Source organism: Sphaerodactylus townsendi, linkage group LG15, assembly GCF_021028975.2.
Source record: "Sphaerodactylus townsendi isolate TG3544 linkage group LG15, MPM_Stown_v2.3, whole genome shotgun sequence".
Lineage (NCBI taxonomy): Eukaryota > Metazoa > Chordata > Lepidosauria > Squamata > Sphaerodactylidae > Sphaerodactylus > Sphaerodactylus townsendi.
In genome coordinates this window covers 19912014-19937641 of record NC_059439.1, presented here as the reverse complement: position 1 = coordinate 19937641, position 25628 = coordinate 19912014, and the positions used below count along the sequence as shown (strand labels likewise).

General features: G+C 44.1%; 2 protein-coding genes and 1 pseudogene across 3 annotated transcripts; 2 read left to right on the top strand and 1 right to left on the bottom strand.

The window, feature by feature from the left end:
• The first annotated feature begins 2345 nt into the window (after nt 1-2345).
• Nucleotides 2346-6330, top strand: LOC125445295 (olfactory receptor 2F1-like). The gene is made up of 2 exons (XM_048518298.1): nt 2346-2461; nt 5211-6330. The coding sequence occupies exon 2, from the start codon at nt 5401-5403 to the stop codon at nt 6328-6330; it is 930 nt and encodes a 309-aa protein (XP_048374255.1). The 5' UTR covers nt 2346-2461; nt 5211-5400.
• A 2055-nt stretch (nt 6331-8385) lies between these two features.
• Nucleotides 8386-24958, bottom strand: LOC125445293 (E3 ubiquitin-protein ligase TRIM39-like). Of its 2 annotated transcripts, XM_048518297.1 has the most exons (5): nt 24611-24958; nt 22955-23252; nt 20652-20762; nt 17769-18019; nt 8386-8802 (listed from the first exon to the last, which is right to left on the bottom strand). In XM_048518297.1, the coding sequence occupies exons 1-5, from the start codon at nt 24710-24712 to the stop codon at nt 8533-8535; spliced, it is 1032 nt and encodes a 343-aa protein (XP_048374254.1). In that variant the 5' UTR covers nt 24713-24958; the 3' UTR covers nt 8386-8532. The 2 variants fall into 2 exon arrangements, with proteins under 2 accessions (XP_048374254.1, XP_048374253.1); XM_048518296.1 differs by lacking the exon at nt 8386-8802 and having other exon boundaries at nt 17402-18019.
• Nucleotides 14178-15113, top strand: LOC125445294 (annotated as a pseudogene).
• Nucleotides 24959-25628: the final 670 nt, after the last annotated feature.

Here is a 25628-nt window from a genome sequence, read left to right as displayed (position 1 = left end):
ATCCTGAGAAATGGATGCAGTGGGATGTTTTTCAGCTCTGTTAACAGAGAGTATATTACTCATTGGATACGTCTATGATAAATTTACACATAAGGTTGTGGTACTGAAGGAGGAGATGAAAAACGCAGGAGACGAAAAACACAGGAGACAAAAAACGCAGTTTATGTGCGAAGCGTTCTTGCCAACGTAGCCTGTAATGAATGGATTACAATATCTACCATCTATGTATGGATTATAAACAAGAAATTCTTTGGACTATTGATATGGTGAAGGCTACATCAGATGAAAATAGGGTTGTATGAACTTGGAATTTGGTTCCTTTAATACACGTAATATGTAGTCCTGTTTCTTTAATGAAATGTGAATTGTGCTGTCTTAAAAGGCTTGTTTACAGGACTTAAATAAGAAATAGAGCCAGAAGTGCGGCGTGATTATTGTGATATAGTATTGTGGACGTTCCATTTTTTTATTACTTACATCTGAATAAGGGCACCATGCTTAATTTGCATGTATGTATTGGTATGGTATGGTATGTATTGGTATGTGTGGATGGGAACAACAGCCATTGAAAAAGAATATGAGAAGGTCACTAAATACCATGATTTGAAAATCGAGCTTCAGTGTCTATGGCATAGACCAGCTGAGGTATCCCAGTGGTAACTGGCACTCTGGGCGCCATTCCAAAAATGCTAGGGCAGTACTTGAAACATCTTCAAATTGACAAAATTAACATCTGCACTCGGCAGAGGCCAATTTGCTGGTGGTTCCTGGCCCCTCAATGATGCAGCTGGCCTCCACATGGGCCAGGACCTTTACGGCCCTGGCCCCGGCCTGGTGGAACACTCTTCCTCCAGCTGTCCGGGCCCTGCGGGACCTTGGTGAATTCCGCAGGGCCTGTAAGACTGAGCTGTTCCGCTGGGCCTTTGGAGTGTCCAGTCGCTGAGGTGCGCCCCCCCTCCTTTGCTTTGCTTCTTTGCTCCCTTATTTTTTACAATTCCATTCTTGTATATATATTTGTTATCTTTTTAGGGAGGAGTCCAGCCGCTCCCTCCTTCTGGGGAGGTTTTAATGAATTGGGTTACAGGACGCCGTTATTATTGTTTTGACAACTATTTAAATGGTTTTTAATGGTTTTTAATGGATTTTAGTAAATATGGTCACTATTGTGACCCTTGTTATACATTGTATACATACTGATATTGCTGTGCACCACCCAGAGCCCCTCGGGGATGGGGTGGTCTATAAATTTGATAGATAGATAGATAGATAGATAGATAGATAGATAGATAGATAGATAGATAGATAGATAGATAGATAGATAGATAGATAGATAGATAGATAGATAGATAGATAGATGATAGATAGATAGATAGATAGATAGATAGATAGATAGATAGATAGATAGATAGATAGATAGATAGATAGATAGATAGATAGATAGATAGATAGATAGATAGATAGATAGATAAAGCTGTCAGATTCAGCAGGCAGTCTTCCTGGCATCCGCATGAATACTACGCCGAGGCATTACAACTTCCTAGGCCACTGGGTGAGATTCGAATTGTAATGAAAGGCCAACACCCAGCTAAAGAACTGGCAGCTGTGAAATCCATCGATAATGATAATAATGAAGAACTTATTATTATCATTATTGACTGAAATCAACCAATAATAAGTTCTTCCATCCAAGGAAATCTTTCCCTATTGCAAAAAGCCATTGGACAAAGGCTTGGTTTAAAAGAAATCTTATGATCCAGTTTAGCAGGATGGGGTTGAAGAATCCAGCCCACTAATCCCTTTAAACTGGACCTTTGACTTCAAAAACTTTTGACTCTGCCGTTTGTAACCCAAGAGACTTCATAGTTAATTTTCCACTGGAGAATAGGAACTGCAACTCAATTATCTTCTAGGCACAATATGTTCATTGGCAACAGCTCAAATATTCTTTAACGTTATCTGTGATGAAATCTCCTTGCTTGCATACCAGTCAAAGTAAGCCATGGGGCAGAGCTGGAGTCCAACCGAGGAAACACCTTCCCTTTAATTCTTTATGAAAAGTTGCTGCTTCCTTCCCAATTCTTGGCAGTGCAATGACAGAAATTATCTTGTGGGGCATATGAATACATGGGCAGGAGCCAGCCAGATATTTTACTCCGTCCGACCCAGTTCTTTTCCTTGTTGTTGCCCTGTTCCCCACGGCTTTTGGCATGCAGTTCTTGTGATTCCTAACATAGCATTTGGGGGGAGGTCAAAAGAAGACCCTCCTTTCTTTTTCACAACAAGCAAGGTTGGCTGGATCCAACCTAAAGAGCTGTAGAAGACTCCAGAAGAGGAGAATTCTGGTTCGTTACAGTCTGCATTGTACCTCAGTAGGATCTAACAGTACAGCCAGCACAGAACTGAAGAAGGACTCACTGCAGAAATTGTGGCTGAGGTACACTCCTGACATTTGATATCATAGGTATGTATGAACCCTTCATCCCACACAGAAGAAGCTGGAAGTATCAATTGTAGTCATGATTCTGTCTGGGTTTGCAGCTATTATGCCCATAAGAGCAGTGTGGTGTAGTGGTTAAGAGCAGGTGGATTCTAATCTGGAGAACTGGGATTGATTACCCACTCCTCCACCTGAGTGGGTGGAGAGGCTTTTCTGGTGAACCAGATGTGTTTCTACACTCCTACATTCCTGCTGGGTGACCTTGGACTAGTCACAGTTCTTCAGAACTCTCTCAGCCCCACCTACTTCACCAGGTGTTTGTTGTGGGGAGAGGAAGGGAAAGGAGCTTGCAAGCCACCTTAAGTCTCCTTACAGGAGAGAAAGGGGGGGGGGATATAAATCCAAACTCTTCTTCTTCTGCTGCTGCTGTGTGGTTTTGAAAAACTGTTTAATGAATTGTAATGAATGTTCACCCATAATTTGCGGGATGAAAGGATGATCTTGGGGGAGGCTGGTAAAAGGTGAAGGCCACTACAATTGCTTCAGCAAACCAGGATGCTGGGATCTCCATCCCACATCAGTCACACCTGGGGCAGATAGTTTCCCCCCCCCCCAAGATAAATTGGTTGGATCCAAAGCTGTCCTTGTAGGAGCAGAAGGCGATTCTACCTGTGCAAGGTGGTGCTCATCTGTGGATTCCCCAACTTATTTAGATATTTAAAGCCTGCTTTTCTCCCCAACGAGGGCCCAAAACAGCTTACATCATCATCTCCTACAAATGTGTGGAATCTGACTGTTGGACAAATTCACAAATCAAATTAGAGTGGCAAGAAAAATAAAGGGATAGCAGATATTTTGCACTATTTGGAGTCTATGTCTTTTGCCAGCCCACGCTCTGAAAACTCATCTTCTGTTTCATCATGTCATTTTAAATATTATTTTGCTTGTGCCAAAGTTGACACATGAGAAATATTTAGTTAATTTATCTATCAGACTTGTGGGCAGCCCCTTCCCAACATGCTCCGGGTGGCTCACAATGTTTCCATAATGTGAGCTCCCACAGGCACCTGGTGGGCCACTGCGAGTAGCAGAGTGCTGGACTAGATGGACTCTGGTATGATCCAGCAGGCTAGTTCTTATGTTCTTAACACATGACCAAAATCGTTTAAAACATAACCGGTAGATAGCTCCATTTAGAAACACTGAGATCATTTAAAACAGTTTAAAAATATTAAAACCTTCTAACTTTACGGCACTGGGAAAGAAATGATTTAATACAGCATCCAGGCTTAGGCAACAAAGCATTAAAACATCTTCTTTAACTGTAAAACAAAATACATTGAAAATTGTAAATATTAATTTTTGTTCTATTGTTTCACTAAATCGTTTCGTTTTGCAGTGATGTTTTTTTGCTTATCTTTTTCTTTTGGCTAACGCAGGGGTAGGGAACCTGCGGTTCTCCAGATGTTCAGGAACTACAATTCCCATCAGCCTCTGTCAGCATGGCCAATTGGCCATGTTGGTAGGGGCTGATGGGAATTGTAGTTCCTGAACATCTGGAGAGCCACAGGTTCCCTACCCCTGGGCTAACGTGTCACTAAATAATAAAAATTAAACTAAAAATCCCCGAAACAGGCGAGGAAATTTCGAGGTCCTAACTATGATATAGTTTAGATATAACACACATAGGGAGAGAATGTTGCTAGATGAGGTTTACTGCTTAAGTCAAAAGTTGCCAACTCTGGGTTAAGAAAATCCTGGATATTCTGGGGGGGGGGGGGAGTCTGGGTAGGGGAAGGACCTCAGCATTGTATTGTGGAGTGAGAATTCAACCTAACCCAGCTCCGTTACGGTTTAAAAGATGGGTGAAGAAAAGAATGCCCAAGACACAGGTTTTAAGAGAAAAAAAAATATTTTTATACTGCGTAGATCCATCATCTAACCCAGGGTGAGCTCTCTCTCTGTCTCTGAGAGAGTCACACCCAACTAGACAAAAGACCTCTCTTATACTTTCAAAAATGCACACACCATGATTTCCTTACATACCTGCTCTTCACCTTAAAATCAAATTTGCTAGTTTGACACAGAGCTGGAATTTCCCTCTGCTCTTTGGCTTGTTGTCTCTTCCATTAATAAGGCAATAAAACTAATTCCAGCCTTCCTGGTTCCAATCCAAATAATCAGTTTCCAACATTCCTGAAGGGGACGATGTCCAAAGAGGAACTTCTTCAGGATAACATGATTTCACATACATCTTATTTACTAAAAAGGTGAAAATGATTGTAACAATATTTATGCCTAGAATACATCTTTTGCCTACCTTTCATATTCACTATCATTTCAGAGTTCATTAAACTATAGAAAAACACATTTTAATTATCTGATTAGATTTATCTCTCCTCTAACCTTTGACAACTTCCTTTCTGTGTTTATTATCTTAGTCCCTCTTATTTGACCGAGGATGCCTTTAGGACTGTAGGGCCCCTTCCGCACACGCAAAATAATGCGTTTTCAAACCACTTTCACAACTGTTTGCAAGTGGATTTTACCATTCCGCACAGCTTCAAAGAGCCCTGAAAGCAGCTTAAAAGTGCTTATTTTGCGTGTGCGGAATCAGCCTTAGTGATATGATAAGATCTTCCCTGCTTTTTAACTTTCTGACCAGTTACTTTTTACTACTGAGAGAGAGAGACTCCTTGATTTTCAGTTTATATAGATCCCTTATTCTTTTGTATCAAATATAATATTCAAGCCTATTTTCCTGTTCCCATAGTGTGATGCCATGAAGTCCCCCCCTCTGAAGCTGCCATTTTCTCCAAGGAAACTGATCTTGGTCTTCTGAAGATCAGCTGTAATTCCAGGAGGTTTCCAGATCCCACCAGGAGATTGGCAACCCTATTCGAATCACAAGGAACCAGCCAGGCGTTATACTTCCATTCTGCTTCCTCTCATTCAGCTCTGCGATGAGACCCCCCAATCAGACAAGCGTCCAAGAGTTTGTGTTTTTGGGATTCTCTCGAGTGCGAGGAACTAATCTATGGCTCTTTGGGGTGGTTTTCTTCATGTATCTCATCACCCTGGCAGGCAATGCGCTCATCATAACAGCCATCCGCATCGATCCCCGGCTCAACAGCCCTATGTACTTTTTCCTGAGCAACCTCTCTTTCCTGGACATCTGCTACACAACAAGTGTGGTACCCCAGTTGCTGGCCCACTGCCTGACCAGCCACAAAACTATCTCTTTTGACCAATGCATGGCCCAGCTCTACATCTCTTTGTTCCTGGGCAGCACTGAGTTCATCCTGTTGGCAGCCATGGCCTACGACAGATACGTCGCCGTCTGCCACCCCTTGCATTACAAGGTCATCATGAGCCCGAGAGTGTGCATCCAACTGGCAATCGCTTCCTGGTTCGTTGGCTTCCTCAATGCCGGGGTGCAGACTGCGTTCACCATGTGCCTTCACTTTTGCCACCTCAACACCATCAATCACTTTGTGTGTGAAGTCCTGGCTGTGGTCAAGCTGTCATGCTCGGACACTTTCGTCAATGATATTTCACTGATGGTGGCTGGCGTCCTTGTGCTGTTGATCCCCTGTATTCTAGTCATGCTTTCCTATGTGTATATCATCGGAGCCATCTTGCGCATCCGCTCTTCAGAAGGCCGGCACCGAGCCTTCTCCACGTGCACCTCCCACTTGACCGTGGTCACCCTCTGCTATGGCACAGCTATCTTTGCTTATTTGAGTCCCAAAGGCAACTCTGTGTCCAACCGTGACAAGATGCTTGCTTTCTTTTATGCAGTGGTTACACCCATGCTCAATCCTCTCATTTACAGCCTCAGGAACAAGGAAGTCAAAGGTGCCTTGTCTAAAATCAGAAGGAGGCGGCAATGAAAGGCAATGATCAATCTGTGCATTTGTAACACTGTGGTTGGGTGAAGTGGACAGAGTTTTCCAGCGTGGTGTAGAGGTTAAGAGCAGGTGCACTCTATTCTGGAGAACCAGGTTTGTTTCCCTGCTCCGCCACTGGAGCTGTGGAGGCTTACCTGGTGAACCAGATTAGCTTGCGCACTCCAACACATGGCAGCTGGGTGACCTTGGGCTAGTCACAGTTCTTTGGAGCTCTCTCAGCCCCACCCGCCTCACAGGGTGTTTGTTGTGGGGGGGGGGAGGGAAAGGAGATTGTAAAACCCTTTGGGTCTCCATACAGGAGAGAAAGTGGGGATATAAATCCAAACTCCTCCTCTTCTTCTTATTGATTGTGGGAGGGTTGGCTAGTGTCCTCCTAAATAGAGTGTTGCTTTTCTAAGACTGTTGATGTCAATGGACTCAAGAACAGTGTAGCACTGCATAGCATGGCTCTGTCAGGGTGCCATTCTGTGCATACTTACCTTGGAACAAATGTGGTTTTTTTTAGGTGTACTGATGACGAATGAGGGATTGATGGGTTTAAAAAAGGTATACAAAGAGATTCTTAAATAAGAGAGTTGCACAATGACGACATAAAGATACGCAGGGATGCTGAGTTGCTTTTGCATAAAAATATACTTATTTTCTCAAAATATAGGGAAGAAAAAGATAAACAGGAAAACAAAAAACCCACAACAATTATAAACAGGTAAATTACCTAACCATGAAAATAAAACACAACAACCGAATGGAACTTGATACTTTAATAAATTAACATATAAATGTAATACCACTTTGAGAGAGAGCCCTCTATCTTCTTTTATCCCATCTAGCATTCTGTTCTTAAAGGAAATTTTTGACTCTTGAAAGATTATATTTTGAAAATTTTGTTGGTCTCTAATGTGCTACTGACAGAAATCTAGCTCTAAAATATTTTGACAAGATATATTTCAATCTTAGAAGAAAAAAATGATAAAATATTATGTGTTTACTTATTTGTATATTTATAATAAAATTGACTTTTACATGAACAGACCAAAATATTTTTGATGTAGAACTAAGGCTATCATTGCTGGGCACATCCTCAAACTACCAGTTTCTTTTAAACATGTTAAGCCTAACAGAATGAGTCTAAACTATAAATTCTAGTATGATGTCAAAAACAGTGGGATTTACTTCTAAAGAGACAGGCATATACCCCTTCCGCACATGCAGAATAATGCACTTCCAATTCACATTCACAATTTATTGTCGAAGGCTTTCACGGCTGGAATCACTGGGGTGCTGTGTGGTTTCCGGGCTGTATGGCCGTGTTCTAGCAGCATTCTCTCCTGACGTTTCGCCTTCATCTGTGGCTGGCATCTTCAGAGGATCTTTATAATAGTGAATTTGCAAGTGAATTTTGCTTTTCCGCACAGCTTCAAAGTGCATTGAAAGTGGATTGAAAGTGCATTATTCTGCCTGTGCAGAAGGGGCCATAGAGTTGTGATATACGGGCTGGTCCACATATCCCTGTAATTATTCCGCACAGTGATTTGCAGCAATGAATAGTACATTCAAAAACTTTGTGCATAACATAAGACAAGAGGGACTGCTAATCAATAGTTTATTTTAGTTTTGAGATTTTATCCTGCCTTTCCCCCAAGAAAGCAGGACTCAGGACAGTTTCTACATACATGCTCCAATATTACCATTATCAGAAACCCTACTGAGTTTTCATAGGGTTGGAAGGAACTGGAAGGATTTCTGTGGTGGCAACTCTCCTCTCACTATTATACTGACTACATATAATAGCTTGGTAGTTTTTGCTCCTACTATCTCACCTCCCCCTACTATCTCACCTGCATCTCTTCAGGTCACGATAAGATGTATTTCTCCTCATAGCCCTGTGGTGGCGAACCTTTGGCACTCCAGATGTTATGGACTACAATTCCCATCAGCCCCTTCCAGCATGGCCAATTGACCATGCTGGCAGGGGCTGATGGGAATTGTAGTCCACCACATCTGGAGTGCCAAAGGTTCGCCACCACTGTCATAGCCCATCTTATTATGACATGACTCTGGAGATGCCAACCATAGATGCAGGTGAAACAGGAGCAAAAGCCATCCGATGCAGCCCGGGAAACCCACAACACTCAGTTGTTTCCGTCCATGAAAGCCTTTGGCAATGACTTGATTATGTTATTCCTAGGAATCACTGGGGCATATTTGCAAGGGGATCTCAGTATCCCAGACCTGAAAAAAGGGAAACATCCTTTCGGAAAATGGATAGTTGAAGCTAAAGAGGTGCTCCATGGAGTCACCATCATAAAAGGAGAGGATGCCACGGTCGTAGTCCAGATGCACTCTGATTCTATGTGGTGACTTCCACAAGAAAAGGTTGGTGAAAGGGGTAGTTGAGACTGTGTACTCTCCTTCATGCAGCTGCAGTACCCAAAACCCCTGTTCGGCTGTTATGTAGAGGTTCCAGGAGACTGGAATTGTAATGAAAGGCCAACACCCAGCTAAAGAACTGGCAGCTGTGAAGTCAATCAATAATGATAATAATGAAGAACTTATTATTATCATCATTGACTGAAATCAACCAATAATAATAAGTTCTTCCATCCAAGGAAATCTTTCCCTATTGCAAAAAGCCATTGGACAAAGGCTTGGTTGCAAAAAAATCTTACGATCCAGTTTAGCAGGATGGGGTTGTAGAATCTAATCCCTTTAAACTGGACCTTTGGCACAAATCTGAGTTGACTTCAAAAACTTTTGGCCCTGCCGTTTGTAACCCAAGAGACTTCATAGTTAATTTTCCACTGGAGAATAGGAACTGCAACTCAATTATCTTCTAGGCACAATATGTTCATTGGCAACAGCTCAAATATTCTTTAACGTTATCTGAGTAAATCTCCTTGCTTGCATACCAGTCAAAGTAAGCCATGGGGCAGAGCTGGAGTCCAACCGAGGAAACACCTTCCCTTTAATTCTTTATGAAAAGTTGCTGCTTCCTTCCCAATTCTTGGCAGTGCAATGACAACAATTATCTTGTGCAGCATATGAATCCATGGGCAGGAACCAGCCAGATATTTTACTCCGTCCGACCCAGTTCTTTTCCTTGTTGTTGCTCTGTTCCCCACAACATGCAGTTCTTGTGATTCCTAACATAGCATTTGGGGGGAGGTCAAAAGGAGACCCTCCTTTCTTTTTCACAACAAGCAAGGTTGGCTGGATCCAACCTAAAGAGCTGTAGAAGACTCCAGAAGAGGAGAATTCTGGTTCGTTACAGTCTGCATTGTACCTCAGTAGGATCTAACAGTACAGCCAGCACAGAACTGAAGAAGGACTCACTGCAGAAATTGTGGCTGAGGTACACTCCTGACATTTGATATCATAGGTATGTATGAACCCTTCCATCCCACACAGAAGAAGCTGGAAATATCAATTGTAGTCATGATTCTGTCTGGGTTTGCAGCTGTTATGCCCGTAAGAGCAGTGTGGTGTAATGGTTAAGAGCTGGTGGATTCTCATCTGGAGAACTGGGATTGAATACCCACTCCTCCACCTGAGTGGGTGGAGAGGCTTTTCTGGTGAACCAGATGTGTTTCTACACTCCTACATTCCTGCTGGGTGACCTTGGACTAGTCACAGTTCTTCAGAACTCTCTCAGCCCCACCTACTTCACCAGGTGTTTGTTGTGGGGAGAGGAAGGGAAAGGAGCTTGCAAGCCACCTTAAGTCTCCTTACAGGAGAGAAAGGGGGGGGGGGGATATAAATCCAAACTCTTCTTCTTCTGCTGCTGCTGCTGTGTGGTTTTGAAAAACTGTTTAATGAATTGTAATGAATGTTCACCCATAATTTGCGGGATGAAAGGATGATCTTGGGGGTGGCTGGTAAAAGGTGAAGCCCACTACAATTGCTTCAGCAAACCAGGATGCTGGGATCTCCATCCCACCTCAATGAGTCACACCCTGGGGCAGATGGTTTCCCAAGATAAATTGGTTGGGATCCAAAGCTGTCCCTTGTAGGAGCAGAAGGCGATTCTACCTGTGCAAGGTGGTGCTCATCTGTGGATTCCCCAACTTATTTAGATATTTAAAACCTACTTTTCTCCCCAACGAGGGCCCAAAACAGCTTACATCATCATCTCCTACAAATGTGTGGAATCTGACTGTTGGACAAATTCACAAATCAAATTAGAGTGGCAAGAAAAATAAAGGGATTGCAGATGTTTTGCACTATTTGGAGTCTATGTCTTTTGCCAGCCCACGCTCTGAAAACTCATCTTCTGTTTCATCATGTCATTTTAAATATTATTTTGCTTGTGCCAAAGTTGACACATGAGAAATATTATGTTAATTTATCTATCGGACTTGTAGGCAGCCCCTTCCCTATCACACTCGGTTGGCTCCTGATGTTTCCCATAATGTGAATCCCCACGGGCACCTGGTGGGGCCACTCTTGGTGGCAGAGAGTGCTGGACTAGATCAGGGGTGGGAACCTTTAACACTCAAAGAGCTCATTTGGACCCGTTTTCCACGGGGAAAAAAAAACACTTGGAGCCGCAAATAATTTTTTTGACATTTCAAAAAATAAAGATAACACTATATATATAGAGTTGTTTTTTTACCTTTACTCCGCTTTCTCATTCTGAAAGCATGGATTTGCACACCACCCTGCCACCCGGAGGACTGACAAGCGATGAAGCTAGCAGCAGCCTTGCCGACCACCAGAAAGCCCACCAGCTTCAATGGGGGGGGGGGCGAGAGGAAACATGCCAGCAGCGTAACCGACCGTGGGCAGTTGAATGCCTCCCGCCCTGCTACCACAGGATGGGCAAGCGATGGAGACTTGACAGCTTCGGCACGCGGGAGCCACAGTGCAAAGGGCAGAAGAGGCAACATGTGTGGCTCGAGTCAAGCAGGTACCCTACCCCTGGACTAGATGGACTCTCATCTGATCCAGCAGGCTAGTTCTTATGTTCTTAACACATGACCAAAATAGCTCCATTTAGAAACACTGAGATCATTTAAAACAGTTTAAAAAATATTAAAACCTTCTCTAGCTTTATGGCGCCGAGAAAGGCGTGATTTAATACAGCATCCAAGGCTTAGGCTTCAACAAAGCATTAAAAAAAAAATCTTCTTTAACTGTGTAAACAACAAAATACATTGAAAAGTGTAACATAATTAATTTTGTTCTATTGATGTTTCCCTTCATCAAGTTTCGTTTTTCGCGGTGATGTCTTTTTTGTATCTTTTTTTCTTTTGGCTAATGTGTGTCACTAAATAATAAAAAATTTAAACTAAAAAATCCCGAAACAGGCGCAGGGAATTTCGAGGTCCTAACTATGATATAGTTTAGATATAACACACATGGGAGAGAATGTTGCTAGACGAGGTTTACTGCTCAAGTCAAAAGTTGCCAACTCTGGGTTAAGAAAATCCTGGATATTCTGGGGGGCGGGGGAGTCTGGGTAGGGGAAGGACCTCAGCATTGTATTGTGGGGTGAGAATTCAACCTAACCTAGCTCAGTTACGGTTTAAAAGATGGGTGAAGAAAAAGAATGCCCAAAGACCACAGGTTTTAAGAGAGGAAAATATTTTTTACTGCTGTGAGATCCATCATCTAACATACAGGGTGGTAGCTCTCTCTCTGTCTCTGAGAGTGTCACACCCAACCAGACAAAAGACCTCTCTTCTTATACTTTCAAAAATGCACACACCATGATTTCCTTACATACCTGCCCTTCACCTTAAAATCAAATTTGCTAGTTTGACACAGAGCTGGAATTTCCGTCTGCTCTTTTGGCTTGTTGTCTCTTCCATTAATAAGGCAATAAAACTGAATTCCAGCCTTCCTAAGTTTCACTCCAAATAATCGGACAACATTCCTGGGGGGGGCGATGTCCAAAGAGGAACTTCTTCAGGATAACATGATTTCACATACATCTTATTTACTAAAAAGGTGAAAATGATTGTAACAATATTTATGCCTAGAATACATCTTTTGCCTACTGTGGGGCCAGAGCCGCTTCTCTGGTCCTACACAGCAAGATTAGTTTTAAAGAAAAACTAAGCTAGAAATAAAAAACAAGAGCATCTGATATTAGAGAAACAAACAGACAGTTTTACTTGGCAGAATATAGCAGAGTTACAGAGTGTGAACACTCCCAGTGCCCACTCGGAGTGATATAGACCCAGAATTCAGAACGTTATACAGAATACAGATAAGTTACAGAAGAGTGACTCTCTCCCTAAGGAGAGGCGCTAATCCAATGTTTAGAATGTTACAGGAGATTGCAACTTCTCCTGGGTGGCTCTCCAGAAGGAGGCTTGCATGGCGAAATTAGAGGAAGAGTCTTAATTCTTATAGATGCAGAAATAAAGACGTCACATAAAATCCTTTCCCCTACTCTCACGTATTATAGTCCATATACCTTAAAAAAATCTAATTGGTCAGAACTGGTCACATGAAGGCAGCCTATATTTCCTACGTATATTCTGTTACTCAAACACTACATGTGCTGTTGGTTTATGGCCTCCTAATACGCATATACAAAGGGGACTGCCATATAAAGGGACTAGCTCACTGTCTTCAAGAAAACTCGCTTTGCTTTTAGTTTGGCTCAGAGAGATGCGCCAAAGGGCAATGCAGGATTCCTTTGGGTCATAAAACCTCTCTTCAATTCCCCAGCATGAAATGTTAAAACATGATTCTAACAATTATACAATGATTCTAAGAAAATAGAATTATAGTGAAATACTAATACATGTGAATATCTCCCATTATTATTTCTCTGTGCTCATTTAACTATATAGAAAAACCACTTTGTAATTTAACTAATCACATTGGTTTAGCTAGTTCTAACCCAAAAACCTAACCAAGAAAACAAGGTCATATAAAATGCATCTTGTCTGCTGTCACGTAGGCCCTCAGTGCCAAGATGTCAAAGATGTTATCTTGCTGGCCTGCATATTCACTGAGAAACCTGGTAACATGGCTTTTTGACCTTTTTTTGCAAACATGCAGGTTTCTGCTGGTCACTTACACAGAAGCACCATTTTGATTCATTGCAATCTCTGGTTCATTTGAATCAATCTTCCTTGATTAAACAATTTTATACACATTCTGGCCCGTCTCCACACTACCTTTCGTATTCACTATCATTTCAGAGTTCATTAAACTATAGAAAAACACATTTTAATTATCTGATTAGATTTATCTCTCCTCTAACGTTTGACATCTTCCTTTCTGTGTTTATTATCTTATTCTCTCTTATTTGACTGAGGATGCCTTTAGGACTGTAGGGCCCCTTCTGCACACGCAAAATAATGCGTTTTCAAACCACTTTCACAACTGTTTGCAAGCGGATTTTTGCCATTCCGCACAGCTTCAAAGAGCACTGAAAGCAGTTTGAAAGTGCATTATTCTGCATGTGCGGAATGAGCCTAAGACACGCTTTATCTCATGCCTTTTTAGTCCTATACCGGGATGTTATCAATTCCTTAGTGATATGATAAGATCTTCCCTGCTTTGTAACTTTCTGACCAGTTACTTTTTACTACTGAGAGGGAGACTCCTTGCTTTTCAGTTTATATAGATCCCTTATTCTTTTGTATCAAATATAATATTCCAAACCTATTTTCCTGTTCCCATGGTGTGATGCCATGAAGTCACCCCTCGAGCACCATTTTCTCCTAGAGAACTGATCTTGGTCTTCTGAAGATCAGCTGGCGAATTCCAGGAGGGTTTCCAGATCCCACGGAGATTGGCTACCTATTCGAATCACAAGGTACCAGCCAGGCGTTATACTTCCATTCTGTTTCCACTCGTTCAGCTCTACGATGAGACCCCCCAATCAGACAAGCGTCCAAGAGTTTGTGTTTTTGGGATTCTCTCGAGTGCGAGGAACTAATCTATGGCTCTTTGGGGTGGTTTTCTTCATGTATCTCATCACCCTGGCAGGCAATAAAACCATCATAGCAACCATCCGCGCCGCATCCCGGCTCAACAGCCCTATGTACTTTTTCCTGAGCAACCTCTCTTTCCTGGACATCTGCTACACAACAAGTGTGGTGCCCCAGTTGCTGGCCCACTGCCTGACCAGCCACAAAACTATCTCTTTTGACCAATGCATGGCCCAGCTCTGCATCTCTTTGTTCCTGGGCAGCACCGAGTTCATCTTGTTGGCAGCCATGGCCTACGACAGATCGTCGCCGCTCTGCCAACTTGCCTGCATTACAAGGTCATCATGAGCCCGAGAGTGTGCATCCAACTGGCAATCGCTTCCTGGTTCGTTGGCTTCCTCAATGCCGGGGTGCAGACTGCGTTCACCATGTGCCTTCATTTCTGCCACTTCAATACCATCAATCACTTTGTGTGTGAAGTCCTGGCTGTGGTCAAGCTGTCATGCTCGGACACTTTCGTCAATGATATTTCACTGATGGTGGCTGGCGTCCTTGTGCTGTTGATCCCCTGTAGTCTAGTCATGCTTTCCTATGTGTATATCATCGGAGCCATCTTGCGCATCCGCTCTTCAGAAGGCCGGCACCGAGCCTTCTCCACGTGCACCTCCCACCTGACCGTGGTCACCCTCTGCTATGGCACAGCTATCTTTGCTTATTTGAGTCCCAACGCAACTCTGTAGTTCAACCCGTGACAAGATACTACTTTCTTTTATGCAATTGGTTACACTCCATTACTCCAATCCTCTCATTTACAGCCTCAGGAACAAGGAAGTCAAAGGCGCCTTGTCTAAAATCAGAAGGAGACGGCAATGAAAGGCAATGATCACTCTGTGCATTTGTAACACTGTGGTTGGGTGAAGTGGACAGAGTTTTCCAGCGTGGTGTAGAGGTTAAGAGCAGGTGCACTCTATTCTGGAGAACCAGGTTTGTTTCCCTGCTCTGCCACTGGAGCTGTGGAGGCTTACCTGGTGAACCAGATTAGCTTGCGCACTCCAACTCATGCCAGCTGGGTGACCTTGGGCTAGTCACAGTTCTTTGGAGCTCTCTCAGCCCCACCCGCCTCACAGGGTGTTGTTGGGGGGGTGGGGGAGGGAAAGGAGATTGTAAATCCCTTTGAGTCTCCATACAGGAGAGAAAGTGGGGATATAAATCCAAACTCCTCTTCTTCTTCTTATTGATTGTGGGAGGGTTGGCTAGTGTCCTCCTAAATAGAGTGTTGCTTTTCTAAGACTGTTGATGTCAATGGACTCAAGAACAGTGTAGCGCTGCATAGGATGGCTCTGTCGGGGTGCCATTCTGTGCATACTTACCTTGGAACAAATGTGTTCTTTTTAGGTCTACTGATGAAGAATGAGGAATTGATGGGTTTTAAAAAGGTATAAATTCTTAAATAAGAGAGTTGCACAATGACGACATAAAGATACGCAGGGATGCTGAGTTGCTTTTGCATAAAAATATACTTATTTTCTCAAAATATAGGGAAGAAAAAGATAAACAGGAAAACAAAAAACCCACAACAATTATAAACAGGTAAATTACCTAACCATGAAAATAAAACACAACAACCGGATGGAACTTGATACTTTAATAAATTAACATATAAATGTAATACCACTTTGAGAGAGAGCTCCCCACTCTATCTTCTTTTATCCCATCTAGCATTCTGTTCTTAAAGGAAATTTTGACTCTTGAAAGATTATATTTTGAAAATTTTGTTGGTCTCTAATGTGCTACTGACAGAAATCTAGCTCTAAAATATTTTGACAAGATATATTTCAATCTTAGAAGAAGAAAAACAAATTAGAAAATATTATGTGTTTACTTATTTGTATATTTATAATAAAATCGACTTTTACATGAACAGACCAAAAATATTTTTGATGTACAACTAAGGCTGTCATTGCTGGGCACATCCTCAAACTGCCAGTTTCTTTTAAACGTGTTAAGCCTAACAGAATGAGTCTAAACTATAAATTCTAGTATGATGTCAAAAACAGTGGGATTTGCGCTTCTACAAAGAGACAGGCATTATACCCCCCTTCCTTTTATACATGACAGGCAGAATAATGCACTTCCAATTCACATTCACAATTTATTGTCGAAGGCTTTCACGGCTGGAATCACTGGGGTGCTGTGTGGTTTCCGGGCTGTATGGTCCGGTTGAGTATCTTCAGAGGATCTGAACATTCTCTCCTGACGTTTGCCAGCCCTGTGGCTGGCATCTTCAGAGGATCTTGTTATAATCAGATCCTCCTTGGAAGATGCCAACCACAGATGCAGGTGAAACGGCCAGGAGAGAATGTTGCCAGGAACGCCATGCCAGCCCGAAACCACACAGCACCCCACATCTTGCCATACAGCCCGGAAACCACACAGCACCCCACATTCACAATTGTTTGCAAGTGAATTTTGCTTTTCCGCACAGCTTCAAAGTGCATTGAAAGTGGATTGAAAGTGCATTATTCTGCCTGTGCAGAAGGGGTATAGAAGTTGTGATATACGGGCTGGTCCACATATCCCTGTAATTATTCCGCACAGTGATTTGCAGCAATGAATAGTACATGCAAAAACTTTGTGCATAACATAAGACAAGAGGGACTGCTAATCATTAGTTTATTTTAGTTTTGAGATTTTATCCTGCCTTTCCCCCAAGAAAGCAGGACTCAGGACAGTTTCTACATACATGCTCCAATATTACCATTATCAGAAACCCTACTGAGTTTTCATAGGGTTGGAAGGAACTGGAAGGATTTCTGTGGTGGCAACTCTCCTCCCACTATTATACTGACTACATATAATAGTCTGGTAGTTTTTGCTCCTACTATCTCACCTCCCCCTACTATCTCACCTGCATCTCTTCAGGTCACGATAAGATTTATTTCTCCTCTCCTTAGCCTGTGGTGGCGAACCTTTGGCACGCCAGATGTTATGGACTACAAGTCCCATCAGCCCCTTCCAGCGTGGCCACCTCGGCCATGCTGGCGAAAACTGATAAAGTGTATGATCCCGGTGCCACAAAGATATGAGGCTGTTCGGCCATACATCATAGCCCATCTTATTATGACATGCCTCTGGAGATGCCAGCCATAGATGCAGGCGAAACAAGAGCAAAAGCCATCAGACACAGCCCGGGAAACCCACACCGCTCAGTTGTTTCCGTCCATGAAAGCCTTTGGCAATGACTTGATTATGTTATCTCTAGGAATCACTGGGGCATATTTGCAAGGGGATCTCAGTATCCCAGACCTGAAAAAAGGGAAACATCCTTTCGGAAAATGGATAGTTGAAGCTAAAGAGGTGCTCCATGGAGTCACCATCATAAAAGGAGAGGATACCACGGTCGTAGTCCAGATGCACTCTGATTCTCTGTGGCGACTTCCACAAGAAAAGGTTGGTGAATGGGGTAGTTGAGACTGTGTACTCTCCTTCATGCAGCTGCAGTACCCAAAACCCCTGTTCGGCTGTTATGTAGAGGTACCATTTTCTATCAATTGATTCCCGAACGGCACCGATGGACCAGCTTTTGGCCTTGCCCACGTTCACCACCCATTCCAGGGTCCCAGAGGTGATGCCTTCGGCTCCCAGAACACAGGGTAAGAAATTGAATCGCTCAGGGTTATCAGGCAGAGGTTGGGCTCTTTCTCCCAGATGGACGCTCTTCCGGTCTTCAGAAAGGATAAGCGTGGGGAAGGCTGTTTTGGGATCCAGTGTTACCTCCACTAAAGAGACAGGGAAAAAGGGGAGTGTTTCCATGTTCATCAGCTTAAGAAACTATTGTTTACATATTTTCAAATCAGACTAGGATTGGTGGAGACGAATGTACTATTTTATCAGTGGTGGAGGTGTTTGATAATATCCGTGCTACCTTCCAAGCCTATATACACTTTCTCTCTTTCCGGTGGAAGTTTTAAAAAAAATGTTCTATGGAGGTTTGGTTTGGTTTCAAGATGGGCATGGGAAAAACGGACACTGCACATGCTGCTTGGCTAGCATCAGTGACGTCCCTAACACTCACATGTACACCCCATTCTACAAAGCAGTTGTTTAAAAATCTTCTTGTAAGGTGAAGGATGAATGTGTATTTGCATAAATGTATATATGCAGGTTTTAGCAGCTTGAGTAGCCCCCAGTAGTGAAATCTCATCAGAACTTTAAAGCTTATGTGAGGTTGGCCATGATTAGGGGCTTGGACAGATTTATGGAGAAGTCGATTCATGGTTACCAATCTTGATCCTCTTTGATCTGAGATTGCAAATGCCTTAACAGTCCAGGTGCTCGGGAGCAACAGCCACAGAAGGCCATTGCTTTCACATCCTGCACGTGAGCTCCCAAAGGCACCTGGTGGGCTACTGCGAGTAGCAGAGAGCTGGACTAGATGGACTCTGGTCTGATCCAGCTGGCTTGTTCTTATGTTCTTATGATTAGTTCTTGGATGGGACACCACTGAGAAAGAATGGGGGTGTTATGCAGAGGAAGGTATTGGCAATCCCCTCTGCTGGTCATCTCTTGCCTTGAAAACCCCATAGTTCTGGAGTCACCATGAGTCAGTCACAACTTGATGCCACACAATTATTATTATTATATGCACCTTTAAAAAAATGCTCTTCCCGACATAGCAAGCCACTGTAAATGCTGGCCATTCTGGAGGGAAAACATTTGGTTTTCTCTGTTGGTTGCTTGAGGGCTTTGTGCTTGCGAGGAACCGGTGGCAGCTCTCTTCCCACCATTATGCCCGTGACACCCCACTGCTGTTTTAGGTGCCAAACACTAACAATCGTCTCTTTCCAGGCCTCAATGGCTCTGCTTCCGGTTTTCACTGCTTCTACTCTGTGGTTTACTACTTGATTTTCTTTTTGCTGCTGCTGAATGCTTCAGCAAGATGGCCAGCAGTTTGAGAAGTCTTTTCCTCAGTCCTGCAATGGGATCCGGATTGTGTGCACAAAGTGCTTGCAAGCTGCAGCCAACTTACGGTGACCTCGGCAAGGGGCTTTCAAGGCAAGTGAGAAGTAGAAATAGAAGAAGGTGTTCTGCTCCGCTTTCCATGCAAAGAGGGAAAAAAATGGTCAGGGAATTGGAAAATGTGGGGATTCTCCTTCAGAAAGTGTGGTGGTTTAGGAACAGTTCCATAATTGAAAATCCATCCCAGAGAATACATTGGATCAGTTGCATAATTGAAAATCTAGAGAAGAAGAAGAGTTTGGATTTATACCCCACCTTTCTCTCCTGTAAGGAGACTTAAGGGGGCTTACGAGCTCCTTTCCCTTCCTCTCCCCACAACTGATACCTTGTGAGGTAGGTGGGTCAGTTGCATAATTGAAAATCTAGAGAAGAAGAAGAGTTTGGATTTATACCCCACCTTTCTCTCCTGTAAGGAGACTTAAGGGGGCTTACGAGCTCCTTTCCCTTCCTCTCCCCACAACTGATACCTTGTGAGGTAGGTGGGGCTGAGAGAGTTCAGAGAGAACTGTGACTAGTCCAAGGTCACCCAGCAGGAATGGAAGAGTGCAGAAACACATCTGGTTCACCAGACACGTCTCTGCCACTCAGGTGGAGGAGTGAGGAATCAAACCCGTTTCTCCAGATTAGAATCCACCTGCTCTTAACCACTACACCACGCTGGCTCTCTGAGCCAAAGGAATGCTGTTTGAGGCAAGGAGATGCTCCATGCACAATTGGCCATAATTTACCATTGCCTTCACCGGCAGAGCTTTCCTTGATGGTCTTCCATCCAAGGACCAATGTCTGACGAGATCGAACTGCATGTTTCTCAAAACAGAGGGCTAACATGCATTTGGAAGGCCAAGTTGCCTGCAGCCTTTCTACAGTGACCTCCACCTAGAACAGTGATGGCGAACCTATGGCATGGGTGCCAGAGGTGGCACTCGGAGCCCTCTCTGTGGGCACACACACACAGAGTTTGTCATGTGGGGGGGCGGAAAATCACACCCCCCCACACACACATCTAGGCTGGCCTGGGCCACTGAGCAAGACGTGCGTGCACCACGGTGAACAAGAAAGTTGACTGGTGGGCCTGGTGCCTGTGCTCCGGGTGGCTGCTGCCTGGGGGGGGGGGCGGGCGCAGAGGAGGCAGACATGCTAGAGAGGCACAGAGCAGTGCATGTGGGACTTGCTGGTGGCTAGAGCAGGCTGGTCCCTGCTCGAGCAGGTGGGGCAGAGGAAAAGAGAGCCAACCGGTTTCTTCTAAACTAAAACTTCAGCATTCAGGTTAAATTGCCAGGTTGGCACTTTGCGATAAATAAGTGGGGTTTGGGTTGCAATTTGGGCACTCGGTCTCAAAAAGGTTTGCCATCACTGACCTAGAAGCTTCTGAATTTCCCCCCAGAAACAGACCTTTCTTTGGAGTCCCGAAGAACCGCTCATACATATCCGACTCTGTCTTCTCTTTCTGTTTTTGTTTTTCTTCCTTGGTCACAGGCACTGGCTTTGCAGGCTGAAAGAAGCCTGTCAGAAACAAATGGCTGTTCTTGTTAATGAAATAAATATCATATACAAATACAGATATTTTAAATATTTAATTTGAAATACTACAAACACATGGTGTTTGTATATTTATCTATATCTTACGCACACACGCACAACATCTTTCTGCTTTTTAGGGAAAGGGAACATGTCTCAGTGCTAGAGAATCTTATTGGCCAGGTTCAGTCCTCAACAGATCCAATGGTTAAAAGGACCAGATACTAGGCATGAGAGAACACCTCTTCCTGAAACTGTGGAGAGCTGCTGCCAGTCAGAGAAGGCAATAGTGGCTTTGACAGACCAATCACCTGACTCAGCAGGAGGCAGCTTCATATGTCCCTGCTTCTATTGTTTTCAAAATAAGAGAAATGTCTCTTGCACCACTCGGATTAACAAGTGGATGCAATCAGGATAAGAGATCTGGTTTCAAAACCAAAAGGTGAGCATTTCCAGACAATCAGCTCATAAAACAATAAACAGGCTGTGCTTGTTGCTTTGCTACACAATTCTTAGGGACAGATCTCTAGAAAGAAAACATGGAGATTTTGTTTTTATACATGACAGCAGTAACAGGAATATTGAATGCGCAGAAATAGAAAACCCCAGCTATTCCTACAATTGAAGAATGGTGTGTGAAGAAGGCTGGCCGAGATGGCCAAGTTAACTTTGCTACTTAAAGAAAATAACTTAAGTTCATGGACAATTGGAAACATTTGATAGAATTATCTAGATAAATCGGAACCCCCCTCCCCACTGACAAAAAGTGGGGTTAAATTAAGATCCAATACAGAAAATAGGTTTTTTTTTTAAAAAAAATAATGATGCTAAAGATTTTATCTCATTCTGATGCTTAAAGGCCAGGTGCCGAAACTGAAGGGTTTAAGGGTAAATATTCGGCATAGGAAAAAAAACCCGGAAGTTTCTATGACATAAGTACCTTATTATTTGGCAAATTACTGTCTTTGTGTGTGATTTGGATTTCGAAGTACGAACAACAGTTGTGCCCTCCCCCCAAAAGAGGCAATTCTTACCCACTCCATCCACTGTCTTGTGCCATTCTCTACACAGAATAGAACCTATCTACCCCACTATTCATGTCTATGCATCACTATACATTTTTAAAATGTATAGTGCAGTTTTAAAAGACTGGGCTTTGCTCTCTCTGAGGCAAAGGATTGCTCATACAACACTACTTCTAAACAAAAACACCTGAAATCTTCTGAGACCAAAGGCCAGTCCAAGCAGACAATATAGGTCTTAAGAGACCAAGATGAGACTACAAGGCAACTGGTGTTCGCATTACGTCTGTCCCCATCTAGCTCTAAACCAGGACATCTTTAATCTTGGCACAACAATCTTGGCCCTGCCTATCTCCTCCCTTTCTTTCTTCTTTCTTTTTCTTTTTTCCTTTGGCCTTTAGATCGGGCGCCTCTGTATACGTGTATACGTGTTACACAATCTTGCTGTTTTAATTATTCATTATTAATTGCTGCTGAGTTTTAATGGGTTATTTTTATGTCGTATGAATTTGCTGTTGAAACAGCCGTGTTGTGAGCCGCCTCGAGCCCTTCGGGGATGAGGCGGCCTATAAATTTAATAAATAATATCCGACGTGTGATGTAATACAAAATCCAGTATATTGATCTTGTTTGCTGTGTATAACTGTTTTTGTATCAATAACAACAACAACAACAACAACAACAAGCTAGCTGGAGGTGGCACAGCATGTGAAATTCCATGTATTTCTTGTATGATAGAAGAAGAAGAAGAAGAGTTTGGATTTATATCCCCCCTTTCTCTCCAGCAGGAGACTCAAAGGGGCTTACAATCTCCTTGCCCTTCCCCCATCACAACAAACACCCTGTGAGGTGGGTGGGGCTGAGAGAGCTCAAAAGAGCTGTGACTAGCCCAAGGTCACCCAGCTGGCGTGTGTGGGAGTGTACAGGCTAATCTGAATTCCCCAGATAAGCCTCCACAGCTCAGGCGGCAGAGCTGGGAATCAAACCTGGTTCCTCCAGATTAGATACATGAGCTCTTAACCTCCTACGCCACTGCTGCTCCACTACACATATTGATGAGTCAGGTAGGTTCCATAGTGACCTGAACTAAAGGCCTATGAAGGAACAGAACCTCAGAAAATACAGTTTTGTTGTGGTCTGGCTCCTTTTACTTACGGGCTGGCATCTCCTGCTTGACTTTTGCTGACAGATCCTTCTTGTTTATCCTGTCCAAGATTTTGACTGTCATCTGCAACGCCATGGCCTCCTCATATGCTCTGACCATGAGCCGGGCAATTTCGATGGCACCGGCTTTCTCGGTCTTACAGCGCCGTATGGGCTTGTAGCCTTCCTCGAGCGGATATTCCTCAAGGTGCATCTTAAACTTCTTGAATTCCTCCTCCGTCAGTTCTTCCAAGTAGTCCACCAATTTGCAGCAGACGGTGTCGGCCATCTTGGGCCCAGGCCGAAGTTTCTGGAGTGGAGAAAAGCACCTATGAGTGCTCCAAAAAGTGGGCTCAGTTCTGATCACATGACCATAATAATATGAATATACTGCGCCTGAAAGCTGTGAAAGAGAAAGCGATGCTGGGAAATATTTTAAAGGAATGCCTGCTCTGTCTATGTTGCTGTCATCACTGAGGGCAAGTACCAGAATGTGTACCACAAACTCACAGAGCAATTATAAATACAGAGTTGCACTTATCTGTAACGGTAGCTCATCAAATGGGGTTCTGTCCAGACACACACTGGGACTGCGCTTGAGCAGCCTGCCACGGAAAGATTTTCAAGCTTTTTGCCTGCTCTGCGGCTCTAAAAGATTCTCGTCCAAATGTTCATGTGATGCTATTCCCTCAGTTCTCCTACCGCCACCCCAGCTAGACAAGGAACACCTGGAAAGCCAGTTGTAGTGCAGTAAAAAAAATAGCAGCCCACAGTAGGAGGCAGGGCTGTGTGTCTACACAGAAACCCACTCAATGAACTGCAGCTACAGGTAAGTGCAACTCTGCTTTCACCTTTGTAGGTATTCTGTGCAGCCTCACACTGGGAGACACCTGAGGCGAAGTAGCTTGGTGGTGGGCATGAAGCTATTTGGCCAATCGCTGCAGAACTGCTTAGCCTCCCTGCAGGAGTCCACCCAGTGGTGGGATCCAAAAATTTTAGTAACAGGTTCCCATGGTGGTGGGATTCAAACTGTGGCGTAGCGCCAATGGGGCTGGGCGGGGCATTCCGGGGGCATGGCCGGGCATTTCGGGGCGGGGCGTGGCATTCCTGGCCGGGGCTGTGGCAAGGACGCAGCCGCTGCGCCGGTCCTTGGGCGGGAAACGAATGCATGCAGGCGCAGGCTGCCACGCACGCCGGTGCACCTCCTGCTAGACTGCTTCAAGTTCTGCCTGCTACTGCTGAGAGGAGGGGCGTAACTAAGGCAAAAATCACGTGGCAAAATCACCCATTAGTAACCCCCTCTCGGCACACACAAATAATTAGTAACCTACTCTCGGGAACCTGTGAGAACCTGCTGGATCCCACCTCTGAGCCCACCTGCTCTTAACCACTACACTACACCACCCTTCCATCCCAGAGAGGACAGCCCCCAGCAGCCTTAGAACCTGCCAAAGTAACAGTGCGACTAAACAAACGTGGCGTGCGGGAAGTAATGCGCTTTGAATGCCTTTAAACGAAGCTGCCTTATGTCGTTGAACTGTCAAGAATGCTCAGTGGCTCCCCAGAGCTTCAGAAATAGATCCTTTTAGATCCCTGATTGCCTGATCCTTAGGTCCCCACGAAGTTTAAAAGAAGGCTGGAAAAAGTCAGGAACTGGGGGAAACTCACCGCTCTCTCCTCTCGCGGCCCTTCTCCCTCGGCTGCACTCAGCAAATGAAAACGAAAGTCCCACGAACTGGGAAAGGGAGGAAGTAGCTTCCTCCTCCCCATCCGTCCTTGTAAAGCTAGAGACGTGACTGTAGAATATTTTCCGGCACCATGAAAGTGAAAGCGGTTGACAGATCCGCCGGAAGCAGGACTGCCAATTCCTCACTACTCAGGAGTTTTGTAAACCTGGCAAGTAGCTGCATCCGTCCCAAGAAAATCCAAACCCAGGAGAGGTGAGAACCAACCAAATGAGCAGAAAATAATATGCTTTTAATCTGAACAGGAGATGCTGAAATGGTTTTGGGTCATGATCTTAAAACCCACAGAAAACCCGGGGGGGGGGGGAAGGGGGGGGGTCAAAATGTTTGCAGGTGCTCAACAGGAAGTCCCATCCTGGTTAGAAGAAATAGCTAGTGGTTCCTGAGCAGCTGGATTTAGCAATCCAAGGAGAAATCTGTTTTGCAGCTGTCGATTCTGGAAAGGTTGCACACGGTTTCCAAAGCAAAGAAAATCAACCATGCACGTAGGTAAGGGGGGGGGGGGTTCTCGGGTTTGGAAACCCCCCCCCCATTCATGTCCGAAGCTCCGCCCACCCGTTTGTGGGTTTTTTAAGCATTTTAGTGCTTTTTCGGTTTTTGGCCTGCAGGGGGCGCATTGTTTGGACTAGCAGCACCAAACTTTCAGGGATTGTTTGGGGGACTCTCCAGATGATACTACCCGGGTTTGGTGTGGTTTGGTTCAGGGGGTCCAAAGTTATGGACTCCCAAAGGGGGTGCCCCCATCCTCCATTGTTTCCAATGGGAGCTAATAGGAGATGGGGGCTACACCTTTGAGGGTCCATAACTTTGGACCCCCTGAACCAAACTTCACCAAACCTGGGTGGTATCATTAGGAGAGACTCCTAAAGATACCCTGAAAGTTTGGTGCTTCTAGCTTAACAATTGCACCCCTGACAGCAGGCACCCCCCAAATTTCCCCA